At 33.7% G+C, this 20,143-nt stretch overlaps 1 protein-coding gene across 1 annotated transcript; it reads right to left on the reverse strand.

Annotated features, from left to right (window-relative positions):
• Nucleotides 1-13,688: 13,688 nt before the first annotated feature.
• LOC114400461 (F-box protein SKIP14-like) lies at nt 13,689-17,293 on the reverse strand. The gene is made up of 2 exons (XM_028362917.1): nt 15,858-17,293; nt 13,689-15,318 (listed from the first exon to the last, which is right to left on the reverse strand). Exons 1-2 carry the CDS (start codon nt 16,770-16,772, stop codon nt 14,761-14,763), a joined length of 1,473 nt encoding a protein of 490 aa, XP_028218718.1. The 5' UTR covers nt 16,773-17,293; the 3' UTR covers nt 13,689-14,760.
• Between the last annotated feature and the right edge of the window lie 2,850 nt (nt 17,294-20,143).

The following is a 20,143-nucleotide window of genomic DNA, read 5'->3' on the forward strand; positions in this document are numbered from 1 at the left end:
TCCCAACAAAACACTCACTATCCTAAGGGAAAATTGCCTAAAATTATTACACAAATGGAAGTAGGGTGACCTATTGGAGGCTCCCAACTTACTTCCAATGAAAGGCCTTTTTGTTACAAAATTTGAAAGCAAAACAAATTGCCAATTACAAAAAAAAAAGTCCTCAATTGTGGTGGTTATTCTCTCTTTAGTGTTTCACTCAATTTGGAGTGCTTCTTAGTCCAATAGCTCTTAAGGTGGTTGGCCCCTTGCTTCTTTACTCAAATTCTTCAAGATATGGCACCAATACTCCTTTCCAATTCCCTATATGGCAACTCACAAGCAAGGAAACAAGGAGACAAGCAATAACCAAAGACAAAAAAAAATGAAATGAAAGCTAAACCAATAGAGTTTTAACAAGACAAATTTCCAAGGATTACTCAACAATTAAAGCAATGAAAAGCACAAAAAAAGCAAGTTAGGACTCAAAGAGAAACCTAGAATGGCTCTAGAGTAGAGTAGAAAAACTAAAAAAACAGACTCAAGAAACCTCTAGTTTTGGCACTTGTTTTCACAATAATTTTCAATTGAAATTTCAGAACTAGGATTGGTATAAAATAGGCACCAATTATAGAGCAAATTTTGAGCCAAAACAACAAGCACACTTTCCTTTCACTTTTTTTTTTTACTGGACACTGATTTTTATGCTAACTTGTGCGATTTTTATTATTTCTTCCTTTAATCCAAATCGCTTGGTTCTTTTTTTATAATTTTGGTCCAGATGTCTAGAAAATTCAGTAAAACTTTCAGCTCAAAAAACGTAGTGACCAATTCCCAGTAATTTATACAAGTTCGTATGTTCAAGCTGCCAGCACCATCGATTTCAACCTAGAAATCAAGAGTAGTGTTTATGTTGCTTAAGGCTTGGATAGTTACAATTTGTGTTTGCTTATGCTCAATTATCTTGAATAACACAATTCAGGAGAGCTTAAGAATTATTTTGATTCACAAATCCAGCCACAACTTAGCACCACAACTCAACTTCATCATAGGCATCATGTAGGAAACTTTGAAAACAAAAAAAAGTTCAAGAACAAGACTACTTCTAGGAATTGATTTAGAACATGTTATGAACTAAATAACATGCATGAATTAGACTCAAAATTCAAAATATAGGCTAAGAATGACAAGAATACATGAACAAATGTATCTAGAATTCAATCAACAAAATAAAAATTCAACACAAACTTAGAACATAATGTGGCAATTACTATGACTAAACATGACTCTAAGACAACTTGGATTAAGTGATTTACACTTAGATTTTTGTGTTTTTTTTTCTAATCAATATTTTGGAAGAAAATTTAGATCTAAAGGTTCAGCACAATAATATTATGAATGAAAAATGATATAACCTAAAATCAACACAAAAAACATGATTCAAGAGTAGATCTACAAAATTTGAACCATAGAAATGCAAGAACAAGTGTAGATCTAAGATTTAATCGGTTTATTTTTTTGAATCTACTCTAAACAGCACCAAACCATAAGACAATGGAGGATATACAAGGAGAATAAGATGGAGAACAAGGAATTAAAGAGAATTCACCAAACAAAAAGATAGAGGAAGCAAAAGAACATCACCTAGATGAAGATGCTCTTGATACCACATGATGTAAGCTCCATTGGAGCTTGTAGGCCTAGGATCTTCTTCATCAATGGATTCCTTTGCTTCTTGGAAGATGAATGGCAGCGGAATGGAGAAGGAAGAGAGAGAGGATACGCCACTTCAAAGAGAAGATGAGTCTAGAAGAAGCTCACCACCATAGGAGGCCACAGATAAGAGCTAGGAGGAAGAAGGAGATGAATGAAGGGAGAGGAAGAGAAGAGCACGAAATTTTGTGCTCTAAAAGAGCTCTGAAATATGAACTTTAATTTTCAAATGATCAAAGTTGAAAAAAATGCACACACATGACATCTATTTATAGCCTAAGTGTCACACAAAATTGGAGGGAAATTTAAATTTCTATTCAAATTTCACTTGAATTTGAAATTGAATTTGTGGAGCCAAACTTTGGAGCCAAAATTTCACTAATTATGATTAGTGAATTTTAGTTATGGTTCAACCCACTAATCCAAGATCAATTCCAAGATTCTCCACTAAGTGTGCTTAGGTGTCATGAGGCATGTAAAGCATGAATGACATGCACAAAGTGTGACTATATGATGTGACAATGGGGTGTAGTAAGCAAATGCTCACCTCCCCCTCTAAAATTTAATTGGATTGGGTTTCTACCAATTCAATTAAATTTATTTCTAACCACACACGTCAAATATTCACTTAGTGCATGTGAAATTACAAAACTACCCCTAATACAAAAACTAGTCTAGGTGCCCTAAAATACAAGGGCTGAAAAATCGTATATTTCTAGGGTACCCTACCTACAATATGGAGCCCTAAATACAAGGATCAAATATGATGGCATCCTAGTCTAATATGTATAAAGAGAATTGGACCCAAACTTGGCCCATGGGCTCAGAAATCTACCCTGAGGTTCATAAGAACCCTAGGGCCTTCTTTAGCAGCTCTAGCTCAATCCTCTTGGAGCCTCTTGCTCATGGCTCTAGTGACTGGTCCCTTCCTAGGGAGGATTGCATCATGAACTCTACAACAACAAAAAAAAAATAGAGGTTTACCACATCTAACATGTCAAGAAGTGATGGAAAGAATAAAATGAAGAGTTTTGGTTTAGGTGGGGAGAAATGTTTCATCATTTTCATAAATGTGTAAAGAATGAGTATTAGGAGTTGATGAAGCTTTAAACAAAGATGATGAAATAAATGCTACTTAAGTAGATAAACATATGTGGAAGAACCAATTTCTTGCATTCAACCTTGAGAACAAGACTAATTTTTCAACTAACAAAGTGACAATAAAGTCAAGATTAAGACTAGTTATTGGTAAAGATTGGAATTAAATACTTTTTAGTCCTTATAATTTAATATTTTTTGTTTTTCGTTCTTGCTAAGAAAATTTAATTTCAGTTATTATAAATTATATTTGTTTATTTTTCATCTTTTAAGTGATTTAGATAACATTTTTATTATTATTCAAATCCAAACCGATTTAAGAATGAAAAACAAACATAATTTACAATAATTAAAACAAAATAAAAAATTGTAAGAACAAAAGACAAAAAACATATTAAATTACAATGACTAAAAAATATTTAATCCTCAACCTTGGAAAGGAATAAAACTCACTCTCTTTTCTTCTTCAACTCAACCAAGTCCAATAGAAAACACATTAAGCTTCGTCTAACAGGAAGTAGCACTTGCCGCCTTGCAAAATACAATTTTTGAAATAAAATTTTAAATTTGAAATATCAATCAATCATTTTTCTTATAAAAATTGGATAAAAAATTACAAGTTACATATAATTTGTAGGAGTTATATAGGTTATTACAACTTTGGGACAACTTCTATTGTAATTTTTTGGTTTGTGTGTGTCTAAATCTCAAATTTCAATGTTCTATCAAAATGCTTTAAAAAAAATTGTGGGTTTCCTTCAGAAAACATTCAAGAGTTGATGGGTTAGCAAAAAAAATTACTTGAAATACTTAAAGTAACAAATGTAAATTCCATTACATGAAAGAGTATAAAACGATAAAATATCATGTACAATTCACGAGTTACATTATTCAAAAAATCATACACACTTAAAACTCACATTTCACTTCCAATAATCTTTTTAGGCAAGAATACAGTATATTCTTTAAGTGACTTCTGAAAGTCGTCGTTACTTCGGTGTTTATCATTGCAACATTACCCAATTCTCACAATTCGCTTAGGCAAAAGATAAAATGTAGCATAGATGATGCCAACTTTTTGCTATAAGATCATTGGATGGGCAATTTGACCCCACTGGGTTGGTTTTAATAAGTTATTCCCAAAATGGGTCTGTTTTGGAAGTAATTACGAAGGGGGTCTGTTTTCAAAGCTTTCCGCCATTAGCATAAGTGAATCAACCACATGGCAGGACAGCATGGCATTTCGCCAGTGGTGTTGGCGAAACAACCATGGCATTGGGATGCGTGCTTCAGCTTTTTGCAGGAGATTTTGGGTATAGTGTATTTCGCCAGTACGGATGGCGAAATACTTGTAATTAAAAACAATTCCGCTATCCCTAACAGCGAAAATGGTTGGGTATATAATAAAAAAAAATTGTTCTGCCTCTGCCGAAAATTGCTTGAAAATTGTTTCGCACCACTTTCAATTCAAGTATTCTTTCTCCGCAGTATCTCTCATCTTGGTATGTCTCCCTTTGAATCCTCGCTTCAATTCATAGATTTTGTTTCAAGTAATATTTTTTTTTAGAATTAATTTTTAATCTGAAGTTTAACTGAAGTATTTTTTATAATTAGATTTTTATATTTTGAAGTTTTTGTTGTTATGATTAATTATTTATAATATTTTTTGTAGGTATATTTTGGTATATGATGAATTCGGTTATAACAGTCTTATATTTCAATGGAAGGGTATATGAAGAGAATGATGGTGTAATATTTGAAGGCAGTAAAAAAAACGGTTCAAATTAAACGGGGAATAAGTTTTAATGCTTTGAAAAAAAATTGGAGATAAGGTAAAGTTAGAAAATAATGAAATGATTTCTTGTACAACTTGTAGATTTTTAGTTTCAGGAAAATATGTTGCGTTGCAAATTTGTGATGACGAAGATGTTGAAACTATGATCGAAAGTTTTTAACAACAAGAAAAAATGTCAGTTATAGAATTGTACATAGAAAAGGATATTGCCGGTGGTTCTACGTTTCATTTTGCAAATGCTGTTAGATCATGTGGAAATAATTTATCTAATAATGAGTCGGAACCCCCAAGAAATGTAAGCAATTTAGATGATGATGATCATCTTGTGTCTAATTCATACGTTGAAGAGTCTTTAGATGAAGATAATAGTGTTGATGATATATCTGATATAGATGAAGAAGTCAACCACATGATTGAACCACTTACAATTGTTCAACCAAGAAAATGTATATTTAATTAATTTTATTTAATGGTAAATAGTTATTCTTGTCACATTGAGTTGAATTTTATTTTTTTAACTATTAGGTGTCGAAGGAATTCATAATCCATTTTGGAATGATGTTTTGCATTATAATAATATCAATTGGAGTCATCCTGATGAGGAGGACATTTACGGTTTAGAGATGTCATCGAGTTTTAATGTTGGGCAAGAATTATATGTTGGTATGAATTTTGATAGTAAAGATGCAGCAAAAAATGAAGTGAAACAATATGTTATGAAGGTGCATCAAAGTTTTAAAGTTCTTGAAATCAAATCGCAAAAATATATTGTTTGTTGCCCGAATAGAAGCGCAGAGTGTCCTTGCCCTTTTTATATGAGGGCAATTTTATCTTAAAAAACTGATTCATGGAAACTGACACAATGGGGTGGACCACACACATGTCTGAATATGAGTGTGATACAAGACCATGACAAGCTTGATTTATATTTAATTTCCACTTGTGTAATAGGTACATTTTTAATGTTCATATTATCATAGTTTTGCATTTTTTGTTATTTAATTTATTTTATTTTATTAAAAGGCATGGTTAGAGAAGATCCATCAATAAAAGTTTCTTTGATTCAAGAAAGGATAAACAGTGGATTTGGCTATAAGGTTTCGTACAAAAAAGCATGATGACGAAGCAAAAAGCTATTTCAATTGAATATGGAGATTGGGAAGAGTCATATGCCAAACTTTCATTGTGGCTAAAACACATGCAAAATAATTCTTCTGGACCCTATTTTCAAATATTGCATGATGATTTTATTGTTGGGAATCGGGTGAGTCGTGAACACCGTCAATTTCATAAAGTATTTTGGGCATTCGGTCAATGTAAAAAGACTTTTAATTATTGTAAGTCAATCATACAAGTTGACGACACACATTTATACGGGAAATATCGTGGGACCCAGTTAATGGCCACATCACAAGATAGAAATGGTGGTGTTCTTCCTCTAGCATTCGTCGTAGTCGAAGGTGAAACGTTAACAGCGTGGTCATGGTTTTTGACACATTTACATGAACACGTGACAGATAAAAATGGTATTTATCTCATATTTGATCGTCATGCGAGTATAAAGTCTGTTGTTGCTAACGAAGTACTTGGTTGGCAACCTCCCCACGCTGATCATGTTTACTGCGTCCGACACATAGCAAGCAATTTCAATCACAAATTCAACAATGCCAAACAAAAAGAAATGTTGAAGAAATTGGGTAAGATTTAATTTCTAATATAATGTTAATTTATGTATCATATATACTTAAAATTGTTGTTGCTAACTAATTTGATGCATGCAGCCTACACTCCTTGCAAGCATACATTTGATCAAAATTTAGAAAAATTTCGTCAATTGAGTCCAGTCATAGCAACATGGATTGATTGCATTTCAAAGGAAAAATGGACCATGGCTTATGATAAAGAAGGACATAGATATGGTCACATGACAACCAACCTCTCTGAATGTGTAAATAAGGTATTGAAGGATTGTCACAACATACCGATAACAACTTTGATGAAATCAACGTATAGTAGGTGTCGAAAGTACTTTGTTGATTGTGGTCGCCAAGCCCAAAGACAATTAAAAGAAGGACAAGTATATTGTTCTAAGGTTGTTAAAGAACTTTGAAAAAAATCAAGAACAAGCTTGTTCACACATTGTCCGCATCTATGATATCCACTCCACATGATTTGAAGTAAAGGAGACCTTCAATCCTATAACGCAACGTGACGGACAAAAGTGGGCAGTTAACTTGAATGATCATTATTGTCAATGCGGAAAGTATTCTACACTTCACTATCCATGTTCACACATTATTGCTATTTGTGGTTGTTACGTCAGCATCAACTACTTCCAATATGTAGATGTTATTTACACAAATGAACACATCTTAAAAGCGTACTCCGCACAATGGTGGCCCTTGTGAATGAAGCGACAATTCCTCCTTCTGATGACTCATGGACACTTATACCTGATCCAAGTACAATTCGTGTGAAAGGTCGCCTAAAATCAATAAGGATAAGGAATGAGATAGATTGGGTCGAACCATCTCAGAACCGACAAAAATGTAGTAGATGTGGAAGTTGTTAAATTAATTGATTTATGTATTTTGTTTGTCTACTTCAATGAAATTGTAGCTATCCATGATCAATTTGTTTTCTTAATTATTGATTACTAAATTTGATGACCTTCGACATAAACAACATCTATCACTAAATATTCATAACATAAACGATAGTACATGTCTACAAGTTAAATTCAAAACATACAATAAGCAATTTAAATAGCATTTTAAATAGTAATATTCAATGTCCGTGATGACGTGAGGATGTGCCGCATGGGCGTTCCCATCTCTGCGCTTGTCTATCAAGATTTTTTCTGCCATGATGTCTCCCTTCTTCAACTTGGTCAGCCTCAACAGAAAATCGGTGACGTAAATCAACACCTAATAATTCACCCATATCAGGTATTGTTCCGGGTACATTCCATTGAGTAGCTAATGGGGCATTAGGTGTTAGAATTGGAGCATCATGTTGCTGTGAAGGAGTCATAGTAGGCCATGAAAAATTGAGATATGTTTCCGCAACACCACTTAATTCGGTTGCAGAGGTATCACTTTCATGACCTTCGAATGGATACTGATACATCTGTGTCGGATATTAGGAAAATGCTTGTGGTGTGTAATACATTCCATGCCCACGCTCTACCATCTATGGGTACAAATATGGTTCCGCTTCAACAGTCTCCCTTTAATATTAAACTCTTGTGCTACAAATTGATGTTCTGTTGTTGGACCATGTGACATAGGTTTACTGATTCGCTCTTGCTCTTCAGATAAAATGGTTATTTTCTCCACATACGGCACTAGATCATCCACTGTCCATGTATTTCCCCCTTGTGGAGACACCATATACTGTAATGTCTCTGCAACTTCAGCCTGCAATTATTATGTGTTCAAATTAATGGAAAAAAATTTCATAAATAATTTGAACTTAAATATTAAAAAAAATACAAATGTAGCTGTGTTTGCATTTTTAGGGTCAACAAACATCTTCGTTTTTCGCCTATACCACACCATATAGTCAGAGTTAAAGCTCAGTAGGCCTTCTTGTCGAGGATAACCGTCAACCCTAAAATCAGCCCGATTGTTCCATTGATTGATCATTGGGCCTAACAGTTGCCCCCAATTTTCATCATGTTTTCCTTTCAATGTTATGTCATGAATATTAAAGGGCTGCGAAGGACACCGTGGAATTGGTTGTTGTGTGACACCCTCCACCCCATACATATATGTACTAATAATAAAAGAAATAAGAAATCAAACTTAATTATTTTTTTTAAAACACATTTAAATACAAGCCTTTCAAGAGGATAGAAGGCTCACATTCACCTTTCTAACATCATAATAAAACTTGTCTAAATAAATAATAAATGCACTTCGGCTCAAAACAAGGTCGTATAAAACTTTATATAATTAATATAGAACCTATACCCTAATGTCACATCCTATCAGAACATTGTGTTCCCGTGTCCTCTAGCATCAGGTTCTTTATAGTCATCCACCTATTCATCTGCTCCCACGAACACAAGGTTCGAGATCATCATAGGATCCAAGCACAAATAGCACACCGGGAGTGAGTTATCACATTCCTAACTAATGAAGAGTGACGAGACAACATGTAGATATAAATATCATAAAAACAAAATAAAACTTACTTAAACATAGCTCACATTATTTCGCCACTTTGTCACCCAACATCACATCATAACACAACACGTCTCATTCATTTTCACAACATTCACGTACTCAAGGATCAACACACAATATCACCAAGTAAATCAATATTGATCAATACACAAGCATTATGCAACATATACACTAAGACTCAATCCTATATGCAATGTGGTACCATGTCAGTGAAAAACCTCGTCGGGCGCATAGGAGTACATGACAAGACAAATCACACACTAGCAAGTCAGGTCACTCTCACTAGGTAAGATCATAGGGAGACCAGTCAGGGTCACAGTATTTTGCAAGAATGCTCCAATCATATGGGATCAACACAGGCTTAAAGGAGCACTCAAACCGGGTGACCCTCAAGGCCTACACTCTGAAGAGTCCATCAGGGCCTCTCCCTCCTGATTCAAGTCCAACCCAAAAAACATTTTAGCATACAAACTCTATCTATGAATTGTACAAAGCACACAACTCCTCAGTTGTTCTCAAAATAATTTTAACTTGTCGCCCTTTAAGGGTCTTAGCATTAACTCGTCTCCCTTAAAGGGTCTTAGCATTAACTCGTCGCCCTAAAAAGGACTTAGCATTAACTCATCGCCCTTAAAGGATCTTAGCATTAACTCATCGCCCTTAAAAGGTCTTATGGTCATATGATTGTACAATTCATAGTTCACAACTCAATGCACACAACATCTCAATGCACATATATATCTCAATCATATGCATACTCAATTTATCACTTACATTCGATCTCAATCACAATGGTATAATCTCAATTTAACACGTTATCACACCTCATGAATCATATATACTTTACCTATAAACTATGCAATACACAGAACTACTCAATTGTTTTTCAAAATTATTTTATCTCGTCGGGTTTCCACAGTGGATCCCATCACAATACTCGTCGTCCTTAAAGGGTCTTACAATTGTGTGATTGCATAGTTCATAACTCACAACTCAATACACACATCTCAATACACATTTATTTCACCATTCATCACAGGTTTAATTTATTACATACTCACAATTTGAATCACCATTTCATAATCTCACTATAACAATTTATACAAAAAGGTTTATCAATTAATTATTATCAGAACATCAATTGGTACGTAAGGAAAATAATATTCTATTTATAATTGTAAAGGAAAAATTATAATTTAATAAACACCCCAAAATAAACCTCAATTTAATCCTCTAAGTATCTCTATACATGTTCTCGCTAATCTCCAATTGTGAATAACTTATCTCTTATCTCTAAGCGGGCTCACGTGTCTTCCGACAGCGATAGCGGCATCTCTAGCAATTTCCTGAGATTCCTCAATTTTTTCCTTTGATTGCTCTGATAGGGTTCCCAAACGTTAGAGAGAAGGGAAAGAGATTGAAGCCTCCATTTGTACTATCTTCGTGCGATTCCGTTATCTCCCTCCATGAATATTATATCGCCAAATCCCAACAGTGAAGGTGTGCGGAATTAAATCTCAAACAACGTACCAAACTTTTATGACAATCCAACGGTTAAAAAATCCGGGATCATAGGTTTACCGAGACAATTATGGGTTTCTGCGGAAAAAGAAAAGGCTACAATGAGAAGTGTATTTCTCTCAGCTCCAACATTTTCTCGTAATTCTCAATGGTTAAAAGCCTCAGAATTGAGTTGCGAACCTGGTGCTTAAATTTCACGACGATCCAACAGTGAATGAGTCAGAGATCATCATTTTTCTGAGACAGGTTTGGTGGTCTGCGAGAAAGAGAGGATTTTGGGAGAAAGATAAGAGAAAACGAAATTGAGAGGAAGAGAAGGCTGAGAAGCGTCATACTGGCCTAACATTTCCTTATTTATATCTTGGATACTCACAACCTATTATTTAATCTATTTATTTATTTTTATTATTTTATAAAAACAAATCCTATTTTATTCCCTATCAAATGAATAAATAAAATACTTTTATTTTTATTTTTTTTCAAACCATTATTTTAATTAATAAAACTATTTCTCATTATTTATTTAATTATAAAAACCCTCAACACTCTATCAGGTTAGTGCCACTCAATAACTTGAAAACAAATTAGTGGCACCATCGCACACCACGCTACACTTCGAACTAAACAAATTGGAGGCAATACTGACATAACATTAGTTGTGTAAGGTTCCCACACAAACTGGATATAATTTCAATATTGTTTATTTTCAGTGAAATATGACATATTATTTATTATTTAAGCAATACATTAACATGTGGTTACCTCATGTTGTTTCATAATATCTAATTTGTGATGAAAAATTGTCAAATCATCATTGCCGATATGTTGATTTCCATGTCACAGTCACCTGAAAAAAATAATAAATTAATTAAGTTACATTATTAATTATTTTGAAATAAAATCTAATTTTTTAAACGACTAACCTGTGTCCAAGTGATTTATTTTCTATTAGGGGATGAGTCTTCTTTGGAGCCAAAGTTGTACATAGTTCTCATGTCCACATTTGTATTAAGATGCGCATATCTCCAATTGATTTAATTTTATAATCAGTGGCGCTGCACATCTCTCTATATAAATAAGCAAATACGGCAGGCCCTCATGCATACGTGCTGCACTTCCTAAAGTCCCGTAAAAATTGTAGGTACCTTAGTGAAACCTTGCTACTACCTTTGTCAACAAATAAGACACCTCCAATGAATCTTAAGAGTCATGCATGTGTAAACCTTTCTACTTGTTACCGTCATGGTTATTTACTTCTGGAAAATACTGAACTAGATAACTTAATTTAATCAAACTACCTTGAAGTTCACCTTCTTCTGGCGTTATCCTTAACAATTATTCACATAAATCAACCCAAATAAGATTTGTTGGACCAATTAATTGTGACCCATCCACACGGAGACCTAATAAAACAGATACATCTTGAAGAGTAATAGTGCACTCTCCGCATCTCATGTGAAAAGTATGTGTTTCTGGCCTCCATCTTTCTATCAAGGCGCTAATTAATGCTGCATTTATTTTTAAATATCTCATTTTCATAATTCAGTTCAAATCAGATTGCCGAATTAGAGGAATAATTTCTTCTGGTATTTGTTCTTCACCCTGATATGTGGGGACAGCTCGTCTAACATGTAATTTTCTATCTTCTTCCTCATTTTAAGTATGTTCTGAGACATGTTTATCTTGCATCCATAACACGTCCCCATCAATTGGACTAGATTTAATTTTTATATTTGATGAATATGATGAAGAAGATATCATTAATACTGCAAAATACAATATAATATAATATGTGACAAAAAAGTTTCTAAAATTTTTGTACATAATATAATAAAAATTAAATTAAAATTAAAATATATATCACAAATATTAACGACACAATAAATATTTATATCAAAAATTAAATTAAAATATACTTCACAAATATTAACGACACAATAAATATTTCAATTTTTGTTAGAAGATGCCATTAAGTATATTTATAAAAATTAAATTAAATATATATCAAAAATATTAATGACACAATAAATATATTATACAAAATAAATTAAAATGCATGCAAAGAAGTTAAACAAATAATAACATGATAAAAATTATAAAAGCTAAATTTAATATATGCAAAAAATTAATAAAAAAATAATATAATATATATATATATATATATATATATATATATATATATAAACTAATAATTTAGCATAAATATTTTTATAATATTAACATATTAATAATAAACTAATACCAAATATTATTACTTTATTTATATATAATTTCTACCGCATTATAATATTTTTATACAATAAATATAATTTCTACCACATTATAACAAATTCATATTCTTAGTATTGAATAAAAAAAAATATACTCTCATCCTTATCTTATTTTATGTAAATAAAATCAATCAACATAAAATCATTATAAATAGGAGAATTTCATTTTCTTAGCAATAAAAAAGATTTTTTAATTATCTTCTAACAAAAATTGAAATATATATTCTCATTTCCTTGTTGTAAATATTTAACAAAAAAAACTCACATTTGTGAAGCCTTTCACTGCCACCACCACAAGCGGAACCACCACCAGAATTTTGAAATGCTTATAGAAAAATGTTGAAATGCACATAAGGGGGGGAGTGGGGAAGGGTATTATATAAAGGGGGAGAGGGTACCCGGATTAATTTTCCACAACACCCTTCTGAAAGGCTACATCCTATCCTACACTTCTGAAACGTTTAGGCCTGCATGCACGTTCACGTGAAAGCTTTCCTGTTTGGCCACTGCATGCGCGCCACGTCAACAGCAAAACCCTCACCTGCACCACGTGTTTCGCCAGTGACAATGGCGAAACCCATGCAACCTAGCCTATTTCACTAATACCACCAGTGAAACCCACTACTGTCGTGCCTGCTGTCCTGCGACGTGATGGGTGACTGTTTTGCCAACCCCACTGACGAAATGCCATGTTGTCTCTGCCACATTGTGTTTCGCTTATAATAATGACGGAAACCTTTGAAAAAATAGACCCCCTTGATAATTACTTTCAAAACAGACCCAATTACGGAAAAAGTTTATAAAACTGACCCCCTGAGACCAATTTGCCTCATTGGATGACAAATTACAAGATAATCTTGCCTGTTTGGTACACACAATTGATATCATAAAATCATCAAATAAAAATTATTGACCTAAAGTTTTGAATATGTGAACAAAAAAGGACAGAACACACACGTGGCCATGCTTTTATCCACGGATTGATGAAAACAGGAAAATAAAAGATGCCACACTTCCTTCTTCCACATTTTTGAGAAAAGAAATGCCCCATGTTGTGTAGCATATGCACGTGAACCAAAAGAAGACAATATATGGAAGGAGGTAAAAGACAAGAAACTTACATGACAAGCAAAGAACTCTTGAATAAAACAAATAAACAATGCAACAAATAGTCACAACTAAAATTTGGAATTTTTCTTCCCCTTTTCTTTATCATAAAGAGTCAAACATGAAACATCAACCGTTTCTAGCAACAAGGATAATGTGACATTGTCTCAATTTCCTGAGACCAGTATTTACATTGACTCAACTGGGGAAAAGGTACATTTATTTATTTTTATTGGAGGGGAATCTTTCTTCATTGAATCAGGCTGGCTTATTGCGTATGATCATATCGTAGAATGGTTGAACTTATTGCTTCAGCCATTATTACACAGCTGCAGAAAAACCTTCAATTATTCTCCTAGAACCCCAGACAAGCCAGACCACTGTGCTCGACAATGTAGCTTCTCTTTGAGATGATTTATTGTAAGCAGAATAGCACACTAACCAACAATGGCAACATTTTCCTTGACGCAATGAACAGAAGATAAAAGATCCACTGCAAGCACCACCATATGCCCTTCTTCAGCATCACCACTACATCAAACATCAAGTAAAACACATTGTTCGTTCTCACTTCAATGAATGCGATTTCATTGAAACCTGCAGGAGATAGTGGCACCGTGTGTCACAAAGCTACTCATGTTAGGAAAAATCTATACACATGCCACATCATTAAATGAAGCAAAATTAACATGCTTCACTTAAATGAACTCAGATTCCACTGCAGAAGATGTCACAACATGAAGCTGGGCTTGGTCAGAAAATGCTATACATGAGACCACCCCCCACTTCTCTTTTTCCATTAATCCACCCATATATTCAACACCAAGTATTTTTTTAATTGTTTTTCTTATTCGATCTCAATAATTTTTCACCTCCAAAATCCTTTTTTCTTCTTCCTCATCACAGTTTAGAAAAGCTCAGCCACACGTTATGCAACTCAAGCTCAGCAGTTGAGTAATTAAAATACCACCACGAATGTTCTACCATGCACACTCAGCTCAATTTGCACATCAAAAACTACCAGACAACCAAATGTGCAGATTCTGATCCAATGTATGTCAAAAGACCATGCAGACCAGGGGCACTCCTAGCCATAGAGACAAAACTGATACATGGTTGTCTGACTAATAATAGTACACTTTGTAGCTTCCTTTCCCCCTTTTTCCGGACAATGCAGGAACTGGTTCCAACAATTTAAACAAAGCAAGTCCAAACAAAATGTCTCTTCATAATCAAAGTCCTTAATGCATCTTCCACAATGGAGGCAACGTGCTATGCATATTGTGCAACCCCTACACAGCTGAGAAGCCTGATGTTTCGGTTGACAACTCTCGGCGGGGCAATCATAAACAGGTCTCAGTTTCTCGCATCTTGGACACACCTCTATGTCAATTGCACGGTCATCCTCACATGTGATATGTGAATACTCTCCGTAGAATTGTGGCTTCTGGTCTTGCTGTTGCAAATACTTGCTTGCATCCAGTAATTCCTTCAACTCTTCAAACTGCTGATCGGTCACATGACACACACCAGCAAGCCCACCAATTCGCAAGTGCTTTATACCAAGTTTTCCAGATGATTTTAGAGCCCTTAGGTTGAATAAGATGCCCTCAATTGTGAGTCTAATACAATCTGGCACACTTAGCTGAAAAAGGTACATGCAAATTTATCAGTTTAAAAAGTACACATATACAAGCATAATTATAAGATATATTATTTCAACATAAATTAAGCTATCAAAACATCATGTACATAAACAAAACTATGTTTTAATAAACACTGCAAAGGAAGTGGTAGTCTGGTCTACACCAGTTCACTTTTTCATTATAGACCAGAAGCTAAAGAGCACATTTGCACAGTAGCACATTCATCTTTATGTTTCTTATAACAAGCTAAAATAAAAATAACAATCCAGCTGAGCTTTGCTTGGCCTTGGCATGATAAGATATTGTATATTGGCACCATTATATTTACAACATATAAATACAAACCTAAAATATACAAGCACCACACTTACAAAAATCATAGTTCTCAAACATATATTCTTGTATGGTGTTTGATAAAAAGGAGGAGATTAATATGACTAAACATGACTCAACATCCTAGCATAAGTTCTTAAGTTAAAACAACAGCAATAAATAAATATGTACGTGCTAGGTTTTGGATCATGTTACAAATGCTAACCTTCATCAATCTCGGGTTACTTTGTAAAACTCGTCCAAGACCACTGTCAGTGATCCATAAGCAGTTCACTAGGGCCAGATGCTGAAGAGTACCTTGAGCCCTGTTGGTTAACTTTACTAGTGAATCATCCGTAATCCTCTCATTTAATGGCTGATCAATGTGCATGGTTCTCCATAACAAAGGATCACCTCTAACAGCATCACACAAAGATTTGCAAACCCCTTCAACAGAGAGAAGGTCCCTCACACCTAGATAACCCAACACAAAAAACAAAGCATCATGTGGAAAACCTCCTTCAGCATCACATTCAATTTTGGTGTAGTTTCGCGATTCCTCGGCTTCCTTGCTTTGAACCCTATAGTCCCCATGACGTTGGCTAACACTCAGAAACCCCCTTGTGCTTCCATCGGCCACAATGCCCTCATCAAACACCACATCAAAATTTTGATATCCATTGAAAACATCACCAGAAACCAACATATCGTTCCCCTTAGCATCAACCGTCTGAGGCTGCAAATTCTCAGGGCCATTAAAATCCCAACTAAGACCCAAAAAGTGGAGATGATCATGATCACCAATCTTTTCATGCGTTTCATCCACCTCAAACTCAACATCCAGGGGTCGGAAACCCCATTCAAAATCCTCAATCCAATCTGAGAATGCCGTTATGTTCATTCCAAAGGGATCCATTGGCAACCGATCAAGAACATCATCTTCAATTACGACTTCTTCTGTATCATCCAAATCACCCAACAAAGCATTGATCATCTCAAAACATGTCTCTCCTTCCAATTTCTCATTGAAACCACACAGGCTGCAACAATTGATCAAATAGCCATCCAACACTGACCCAATAGAGGGGCACGAACCCTTCTCCTGAGGAACCAAAAAGCTCGATTCCCCAACAGAATCCATTCTTTTTTTTTTTGTTCTATCAAAAGTCACTGTAACAGAGAGAAACACAAACCCTACAAAGAATAACAGAGATTCAAAAGAACAACCCCATCAATCCGCAATGCCCAATTTCTCATTTTTTTTCTCTCAATTGGGTTGGAGGAAATCACAAAAACACGCACCTCCAACGCACAAATAGATCGCTGCAGAAAAAAGAGGGGAATATTTTTATGAAGGGAATTGATAAAAAAAACCAAGTGGAGTATGGACCAAATGGATCATTGAGATAACAATGTGTTGTTGTTGTTGTTGATGCGGAATGGGGGTGGATCTAGAGGAGGTAGAAGAAAGTTAGGCAGAAATAGTTAGAAAAAAAACGTGATTTGGAAAATTAGGGTTTGTAAGTAGCCAAGAAAAGAATGAGAGAGAGGAACAGAAGGAGAGAGAAATTACGCTCCTCTCTAAATTTTGGCTAATTCGGAAAAGGGATCTAGATAGTCAACAAAGAGGCAAGGGTCAGATTCGTCCGCAACAAATGGAGGAGATTAAGTGCAGAGATTCTTTGAGCCAGATTATTATCTTTATAAGGTTATATTTTAGTATTATCTTAAGAATCCCTTCAAGATATATGCAGAAAAATATATCTATTTTTACATTGAAAATACTTTTAATCATATAAATTGAAATTTAATTTTTTTATCATAAATAATTTAACTGTGATATGGAATTATTAGTTATCAATAACTACTTTAATAAAGCCTTCTAAAATTTAATTTGGAGTTAAAGATTAAAAAAAAGGGGTAGATTGAAACAAATAAACAATAAAAAAATAAAAAAGAATCAAATATACAGATAAAAAAATGAATGCTAGTTTGAAATAATTAAGAGATTTTTCTCTAAAACTGTTGCAGAAATATTGTACATCTAAAGAAGAGAGAAAGATAATATTGAGTGAGGATGAAAGTCTCACTCTCCAATTTATGTGTTTTCAAATCAAATTTATGAAGAGAACAATATTATAACCAAAATTTATGAGATAATAAAATAAATTTAAAAATATAGTATATATTAAGGTAAGCTATTTCAATACTATAAATTTCGATCATCATCTTGAGCAATAGTAATTTTAGGAATTATTTTTCAATCAAAATACTTTTAGAGTTAGTATCTCTCTTGTCGAGTTACATATCTAATAGTAATATTATATTTTATGCATTAATTTATTTTTGATATATTTAAAAATACTTATAATTGAAAGTTACTAGACTGTCTATGAAGCATATAGATAAATGAAAGTAAATTTTGATTATTCTAACTAATGTTCTTAAAATTGGATCAATCATTAAACTGATGAAGGTTAAACCAGCTTTGAGTCGATTTAGCATGCACTGATTTTCGGGATATGCTAGGTGCACCCAGCAATATTGCTGGTGCACCCAGCAATTTATTGAAACTACCATTTTACCCTTCATTAAAAAAGTTTAAAACATTTAAATAGCTTTCCCTCTCCTCTCCCGGAATCACTCAGCCTCTTCTTCTTGCTTCTGCTTCTCTTCCTTTTCTTCCCTCTTCCGCAAGCCTTCTCCTCCACCGCGAGCCCAGCTGCTGCTTCTTTCGGTTGGACGCCATTTCCGTTCGAGGTAGGTGTCCCTAACCTTCCCTCTGCTTTTATTATGCACTGTAGTTGTAGCATTTAGGGTAGGTTAGAAGAACCTTAGGTTAGCGGAACCTTAGGGTAGAAGACGAGAGCAGGAGACGCCGAAAAAAATGGGGAAAATGGCTGACGGCGGAGGCTTCCGGAAGACCCGTTAGGGGTTGTTCCGGAAGTTCTGGAAGAACCTGTTCCGGAAAGTTTCTGGAAGAAGTGTTCTTCCGGAAGTAACCAAACGTCTTCTTCCGGAAGTCTCCCGGAACACCTCTTCCGGATACTTTCTGGAAGAAGTAGTTCTTCCGGAAGAAGGGCTCTTCCGGATGACCTTTCAAATTTCCGGAAGAAGTGGTTCTTCCGAAATTGTTCCGGAAGAACCATTTCTTCCGGAAAGTGTGTTTTTTTTTTTAAAACAGAAATTGTTTTGTTTTTTTTTAAAATGAATTATTATATTTTTTTTGGTTATTTTGTTTTTGAGATTTTATGAAAAATGAGGTTTGGGTTTTTGATGTCATGTTTTTTTTATAATTTAAATTGTGTATTTTTACTAAATATTAATTTGTAAATTATTTATTTTTTTGTTTATAAAAGTAGTTGTGTTTGTTTTTGTTTATTGTTTATTTTTTAAAATTAGTGTTTTTTCTTTATAAATGAAGTTGTTTATTTTTATAAATAAAGTTGTGCGTGTTTTGGAAATTTTTAAAAAATACTAATTTTTTTTATAAATGATATAAATTAAGTTGTTTATTTTATTATAAATGAAGTATTTTTTTTTTAAAAAAAAGTTGTGGATGTTTACTAATTAATTTTTTTTACATTAGTTGTGTTTATTTTATAAATGAAGTTTTTTATTTTTTTTTAAAAATTAAGTTGTGGATATTTTTATAAATGAAGTTGTTTGTTTTTTTTAAAATTAAGTTGTGGATATTTTTATAAATGAAGTTGTTTTTTTAAACTAAGTTGTGGATGTTTACTAATTAATTATTTTTACATTAGTTGTGTTTTTTTTATAAATGAAGTTTTTTAAATTGTTATTTAAATTAAGTTGTGGATGTTTACTAATGAATTTGTTTTTACATTAGTTGTGGTTTTTTATAAATGAAGTTTTTTTTTTTAAAATTAAGTTGTGGATGTTTAGTAATGAATTATTTTTATATTAGTTGTGTTTTTTTTATAAATGAAGTTGCTTATTATTTTTTTAAATTAAGTTGTGGATGTTTACTAAATAATTTAGTTGTGTTTTTTTTTAGAAATGAAGTTTCTTATTTTTTTATATAAAGAAAATAATTTGATTTAAGTTAGTTTTATTTGTTTATAAATAAAGTTGTTTTTTTTATAAAGAAAATTGTGTATATTTTGACCGAAAAAAATACGTGTTCGACATGATTTGCAAATCATGGCCAGAACACGAGGTTTAGGTCGTGCCATAGGTAGACTTGTAGTCAGAGATAAACCTGTTGACCAGGATGCTGCTGATGTTCCCGAGAGGTGTAGGCCTACTGCCTCAGCCCGTAGGTTACGCGTTCATCAGATGACTACGGAGGGACGTGATATGGCTGAGGACGTCGCTGACATGACTGACGATGTCCCTGAGCAGGCTACGGAGGCACCTGAGATGCGTGCGGACGCACAGGGTGCTGATAGTGGTGAGGGGTCAGATGGTGATGATGCTGCTGAGGAATTCCCTAGTGGTCCACGTGACCCGTCAGTGCTCACATCATTTGTCGAGCATGTTGCACATGCT

Source organism: Glycine soja, chromosome 19, assembly GCF_004193775.1.
Source record: "Glycine soja cultivar W05 chromosome 19, ASM419377v2, whole genome shotgun sequence".
Taxonomy (NCBI): domain Eukaryota; kingdom Viridiplantae; phylum Streptophyta; class Magnoliopsida; order Fabales; family Fabaceae; genus Glycine; species Glycine soja.

Coding starts and splice junctions, on each gene's coding strand:
- LOC114400461 (XM_028362917.1), bottom strand. CDS start 16,772: ATGGATTCTGTTGGGGAATCGAGCTTTTTGGTTCCTCAGGAGAAGGGT. Junction 15,319..15,857: donor GTAACCCGAGATTGATGAAG/GTTAGCATTTGT, acceptor TACCTTTTTCAG/CTAAGTGTGCCAGATTGTAT.